This window comes from Salvia hispanica, chromosome 1, assembly GCF_029641045.1.
Source record: "Salvia hispanica isolate PSC_SH4W2 chromosome 1, Shi_PSC_v1, whole genome shotgun sequence".
NCBI lineage: Eukaryota > Viridiplantae > Streptophyta > Magnoliopsida > Lamiales > Lamiaceae > Salvia > Salvia hispanica.
The window spans coordinates 7,593,328-7,599,892 of record NC_142692.1 but is presented as its reverse complement, the minus strand read 5'-3'; the positions used below and the strand labels follow the sequence as shown (position 1 = coordinate 7,599,892).

The 6,565-nt window shown below is 33.9% G+C and overlaps 1 protein-coding gene across 3 annotated transcripts; it reads right to left on the bottom strand.

Annotated features, from left to right (window-relative positions):
- Positions 1 to 4,116, bottom strand: LOC125218855 (uncharacterized). 3 transcript variants are annotated; one of them, XM_048120634.2, is made up of 7 exons: positions 3,871 to 4,116; positions 3,044 to 3,135; positions 1,740 to 2,539; positions 1,139 to 1,655; positions 827 to 1,048; positions 609 to 730; positions 1 to 516 (listed from the first exon to the last, which is right to left on the bottom strand). In XM_048120634.2, exons 1-7 carry the CDS (start codon positions 3,871 to 3,873, stop codon positions 434 to 436), a joined length of 1,839 nt encoding a protein of 612 aa, XP_047976591.2. In that variant the 5' UTR covers positions 3,874 to 4,116; the 3' UTR covers positions 1 to 433. The 3 variants fall into 3 exon arrangements, 2 of the variants coding, with proteins under 2 accessions (XP_047976591.2, XP_047976590.2); XM_048120633.2 differs by having other exon boundaries at positions 1,139 to 2,539; positions 3,871 to 4,115; XR_007176037.2 differs by having other exon boundaries at positions 483 to 516; positions 609 to 702; positions 1,139 to 2,539.
- Between the last annotated feature and the right edge of the window lie 2,449 nt (positions 4,117 to 6,565).

Sequence of the window (6,565 nt, the reverse complement as noted above, 5' to 3'; positions counted from 1 at the left end):
TGATAAACAGTAGTAATTTTTTTAAAAATAGCCAATGTGCCATTTTAGGAAATGAAGTACAAACAATTGCAATATCAAAAGAAATCACATTTCAATATATATGGCCTGCAGCCTCTTAATGTATAACTGCACCATCAATTAACTTATAACCTATATAAGATTAATTTTCACTATGTGTAGCATTTTTTGATGTTCTTTTACCTTCAGCTTTTTGATGGGGGTAGAAATCTGATCAAGACAAAAACCATGGGAAAATCAGTCATCAAATGCTTCAGTTTCTCACCTTCGGAAAAACAGCCACGTACGATTTTCATGGCCAGCACTTGACATACAAGCCTAGGATGCACCTAAATCACTAGTAGAAGAATCAATCTGTGGACTGGGTAGGGCTCCGGTCATCACATTTTTTTCTTGTCCAGGGAAGCTAAGCAACTTATCCTATACATGAAGGATGATTCGATGGGGCAGCTGGTTTTTCTCTAAATACACCCCACAGATAATATTTGTTTTGAAATCCTGCAGAATGATCATCCAAGAGTTTTGGTTGCGTAAGGATTAAAATGCGAAAAAGCAATAGTATTACATGACATCAAGGAACAATAACTTACTCCAGTAGCGCAGAGGCAATTCTGTCGAAGTAAAAATCAATAGCTCGGCATTCTGCACAAGCCCTTTAAAAGCAAGTTCTTTATGAATCATTTCCTGAACCAATTGCGCAAACACTTGGTTGCTTTCATGAAAAAGTATGAAAGGATTAAGTCAATGCAAAGGAAAAAAAGTACTATAATAGACATTGTATGGGGTGAAAATTTATTTGAATTGATACCGTATCTTGGATGGAAAGAAATAGAGTGCGATGCTATCGCTATTTGGTTCTGAAGTCTGAAAACTTTTTGGCCATATGTCGGATTTTGGAAGCATTTCAAGATGGAGGATTGGCTGAAATTGAGAGGCTTCTGCATATACCATATGGCATGCTTTGTTCGAAATGTGAGCAACAAGCTCATCAATACTGTCATGCTTAGAATTCCGAACGTTGAAACTTCCCCTGTCATTTTTACAAGTTAATTGCTGTTGAGCATGCCTATAAAAAAAAGTGTAACTAGGTAATATGCAACCATATTGTGGAGTTTCTTACCTCCAAACTGGCATGGCGATTGGTTGAGCAACTGAGTAATCTACATATTTGTCTTTGCTCTGTTGACTTGTAGAAATCTGCTCCACTTTGTCCTCTGGTCCTCTGCTTTTAATACGGCCATCGCTTGAACCTAAATCCTTTTCTTCAGGGCTCAAGTCAGCAAGCTCCTTTGCATGAAGAGGTTGAGCAAAACCGGTTCGAAGCACTTTCTTCTTTTCACTTAAACTCTTTGAAGCCCCATCACTTAAAATGACAGGATGATCAGTAATTGACTTGAAAGGTTTAGTCTGATCTTTCTGCTCACAGCTTTCATTTTCTTTCATGCTCGAGGGTAATGTTGAATCAATCCCCGGTCCAATGCCCTCATTGATGTCTACCTTTATATGTTCATCGTAAGTTGTTGTATGAAGTCTATGTTGGACTTTGGCAATGGTGGATCCCATTTTATTTTGTGTTCTCTGTCTCTGTCTCACCTTCGTTTTCCTGTTCTTGATCTTTTTTTTCTCTTGATCATCACCTGCAAAGATGAGATGATCTGCATCGGCACCTACGATGCCAAGATCAGTATTTGATTCAAAAGTTTTAGTTATGCATGTCTGACCTCTCTGCTCACAGCCTTCATTTACTTTCACCTTCGGTGGTAATGTTGAATCATTCCCCTGTCTTATGCCGCCCTCATTGATGTCTACCTTCGTATGTTCATTGTAAGTTGTTGTAGCAAGTCTATGTTGCTCTTTCTCAGCCATGGCTTGTGTTCTCTTTCTCTGTCTCTGTCTCACCTTCGTTTTCTTGTACTTAATCTTTTTTTTCTCTTTCTCTTGATCTTTTTGCTCAGAACATCCATTTTCTTTCACACATTCATCATAAGGTGTGTTACCAAGTCTATGTTGGTCTTTCTCGGTCATTAATTCCATAATGTTTTTCTTTCTCGGTCTCTTCCTCTTCTTCTTACTCTCGATCATCTTTTCCTCTTGATCTTTCTGCTCAGAGCATCCATTTTCTTTCACTATACAAGGTATTGTCGAATCACTCGCCGAATTTGTGCACTCATCGGTGCCTACTTTCACACATTCATCATAAGATGTTGTAGCAATTCTACATTCTAAATTTCCTTCAACATTTTCACTTGCACCTCCTAGTAAAAGGGTAGCATTTGCGTCATGTTTTCCATCCAATTCATCCTTACGAACATGCTCGTTTTCATCTATCACCCGACTATTTTTCTCCTTTTCATCTCTAGAAGATCTTTTAATATTTTTTGAAACTTTATGATGTCTTGTCTGGCATGGGATGGCATCATGCTCGAAGACAGCGGATTGATTTCCCACTTTTACTTTACAGTCATCACAAAACCAACATACGAATTCATCAAAAGTGTCTGGTATATTATCAAGGCAGTAGCTGAAACAACAGAAAATAAAGTCAAGCAACACAACCCATTATTTGTTAATCACTAAACAAAATGAACACGCCAAGAGTCTGTCGGAACAATCTTTATTCTTCACCAAACTCTCTAAATCCAAGCACAACCTAAACAATAGCTTTCTTCTAATTTTATATAGGGCGTTACAAGAATAAAGTTCAAACATAGAGAGTTCTATAATTTGCAGGCAAATACAAAGAAACTCGAGATAGATTTAGAAAGACAAAATTTCCTCATTTGCGCTAGACTAGACCAGAAAGATATAAATAGCGCAATTTGACACAAGCCAGACCACAAGCAATATAACGGTTGCTTCTTTAACAACTATATATATGATCCTAAAAATGTGATTAGTGTAAAAGATCATGAGATGGTTATTAATTTCCCGAATTTAATTTCTGGGTCAGTCCATTACTGATAAGGAAAGCAAGAGAGGAAGGGCTGAATGAGACAGCATACACCATCAATTATATCCAGCTTACCGATGCACGGCAAATTTCAGACATCTGACGCAGTGGACCAATGCATTCTCAAATCCTTTGTCGCCACACTGAAGACATATCGTTCCCTCGATCTGCATGATGATTTTATTCAGACAACCATACCATTAACTAGTTAAAGAAAGAACTCTCCTTGGTTATTTCGTCAAGTTTGTCTCAGATAATCGTTAAAGTTTCGTTGATTAAAAGAAACCTAGAAGAACGAGTTCTTGAATACCTACCATACCGTAAATTGGTAACAGAAATCATCCAACATATAACCATCAATACGAAGTCTTACACCATTTTAATTAACACAACCTTCCTAGTCAAACATATTGCACAAGGACATTTTATAGCTAACAGAACAATTCGAGTCAAACATAAATCATATTCATACAGCTAAAATACTCTTCTTCACCACAAGGAGAAATCAAGATGCTTATGAATTTTCAGTCTCCATAAAGATTACTAAAACAAATACACCAGTTTTCAAGCAGAAAGCCCTTGATTCTTTCTTGAAGATCATTAATACATTTCATATGAATCTTTAATCCTTAGAGGCCAGATATACATCAAAGGGCAATAACAAGTGAATGTGAATTTCTTCAGCATTTCCTTCTCTTTCATTTTTTAGGCTGAAAATCAAGATTTGCAACTTACATGAACAAAAAAAAGGGAATGCCCATTACAGAAAAAATATAAAAAGACAGCAATTTTCCTCAATATACGTACATGCAGAAACAGATTCACAATTCCCACACATTAATCCCTACGATTAAAAATTACCAACTTTTTCAAAAAAAAAATAAAAATTGGGGGAGCTGTACCATTGATGCAGTAATTTTTCTTCCTCCTTTGCTTCGCTCCTTCTTTTTATTCTTCTTTTCCTTAATTGCACACTAAAAGCTCATATAAGAGGACTGGAGAATCATTATCACTTCATTAAGTTTGAATTTTTCACATGATTCAGAAAAGGGTTTATTTTTCAACAGCAAACCCTAAGCCCTCTGTTGATTCTTGGGAAAAGGGAAGAATAAGAATTGCCAAATCAAGTTTTACATTTATTACTAAGGATTAATTGCAAAGAAATCGTAGCATGGTAATTTTGTACTGAATCAATTGCAAATTTATAACATCGATTATGCAATTACAACATTTATTCCAACAAATATTTATCCAATGTTCATTGTATTTTCAATCTTAATCACATGTAGACTATGTCACGTATCTGTCCATAATATGCAATTGAATTTTTCAAAATACTATTTATTCTAATAATCGGTTGATTTATTTTGACATTATTTGATAATTTTATTCTTCAAATAATCAAAATTTTATTTTATCAATTTATCATGCCATACGTAAACAAATACTGTAATCTTTAAAATACATTAATGACGATTTTTAATCTTGAACTCAAAAAAAATGTACTACTAATATTAATGATATAACGAATTTATTAGAGATAATATATAGAAATGATGAATAAATACTAAATACTCATTTTGATAAGATTGGCATGCTTACATTATGAATCTTGTAATTAAAGGGATATACCAATATTTTGTGCATCTATTAAAAGTACATTTTATTACTTAAAACCAATCTTGTGATGCATGGGTTAGGCTAAAAAATAGTAGGAGTACTACTTTAGTTGATGCCCATAAATTTATCATTTAAACTTAATTGTGGAGTAATAAAGAAACTAACTTTACTAAGAAATCTCCTCAAAACAAGTATGCCTAGTTTTTAAGACATTATTTTTACTCCAAGAATATATAGGGAGTACTTATCTAATAAGTAGTAGTACCACTTTGTGAGCTCTATATTTAAGTACATATCTTAATTTTTATTACAAAAAATGGCAAAAAGGCAGTGCTCGAATATTATCCAAGAAGCCCATATTTAGAAGCCAACATAAATTTAATGTTAGTATTTTAGAGTAGTAGGGTTGGAAAAGGAATTTTTGAATACATTTGATGCTTTGAATTTGTCATTTATATAGAAAAAGATGAATATGTTTGTGGTTATATTACCTATTTTTTTGTCCCTTTAATTCTTTTAATTTAATTAACACCACATTCTTTTCATCTTTCATAATTCACGCAATTTTCATATTTGAGTCGATTATCCAACAAGTCGGGTCTAAACACAATCGATCTCAAGTAATTACGAGACTTTTGAACCTATTTAATTTGCATCTATTACAAAGTGTATTAAACAAAAAATATCCACGTGTTCAAACTTATAATTATCATCCTTATTTTTTATAATAATAATAATAATCAAATATGAGTAATATCTGTCACATGTAGCCTGTCACATATATGTCCATAATTAATACGCTATTGAATTTATAAAGAAATTTTTAAAATTCTATACTAAGTATTTATTCTAATAATAGAGTGATTAAATTTAACGTTATTTGATAATTTTATTCTTCAAATCGTCAAAATTATACTACGCACATAAAAAGAGAAGAGACAATATTCTCATATTCAGGTAGTAACCAATCTTGTGATGAATGGGTTAGGCTAAAAAATGACCTCTTTAGTTGAGGCCCATAAAGATACGCTTAACTTTACAAAGAAATGTGTGCCCCATGTTTAAAGCACATATCTTAATTTAATTTTTTTATTACAAAAATGGCCAAAAGTCTCATTTAACAAACCCATTTTTAGAAGCCTAAATAAAATTAATATTTTAGAGTAGTAATTTGGTTTGGAAAAGGAATTTTCGAATACATTTGATGCTTTAAATTCGTGATTTATATTAAAATAGATTTGAATTTGTGATTTATATGAAAAAAGATTAATATTTTTTGTGGTTATGAATGTTACCTATTTATTGATCCTTTGATTCTTTTAACGTAATCAACACTATGTAACTATGTTCTATGCATCTTTTATAATTGACGAGATTTTCATAATTTCAAAATATAATTTCAAAAGTGTATTAAACAAAATAGTCACGAGTTCAAGATTTTTTATTATTCTACTAAAGTTGTTCTGGGTGGTCACAATATGAATCCAACTTCATGCACACACAAAACAACACAATTGAAATCTAATTTTAAATAATTTAAATTTTTGGGTTTCATTAAATTTAATTTAGTGCTCCACCTTATCAATATATACTATACATGACATGACTAGTCGACCCCCGTTAATTTGTGTCCACCTCTTTATATCCATCTACCTATAATCACTTAGAGCATCCACAGTGAGGGAGCCGCGGCTCTCGGCCCGGGCTTGGGCAACCCGCGGCCCCCCACTACTGAGGCGAGCCATGCCCGCGGCTCGGGGGGGTGGACGAGAGAGAGCCGAGCGCTCGGCCAGGCCGAGGCTCTTGGGCAGGCGGCTCGGCCCGCCACTGCAAGTGCCGAGAGCCGCGGCCCTGCCCACCGAAATTAATTTTTTTTTTTTTTCAAAATTTTTAATATATTCATCCATTCTCCCCCAATTTTTTTACCCCAAACCAAACTCTACACTTTCCACTTGATTTCAATTTAAGATTCAAAAC

What these genes read in the sequence shown, in the direction of transcription:
- LOC125218855 (XM_048120633.2), bottom strand. An exon ending in CTGAAATTTGCCGTGCATCG is followed by an intron (nt 2,540 to 3,043) that starts GTAAGCTGGATA and finishes CTGTTGTTTCAG; the next exon opens with CTACTGCCTTGATAATATAC. An exon ending in ATCGCCATGCCAGTTTGGAG is followed by an intron (nt 1,049 to 1,138) that starts GTAAGAAACTCC and finishes TAAAAATGACAG; the next exon opens with GGGAAGTTTCAACGTTCGGA.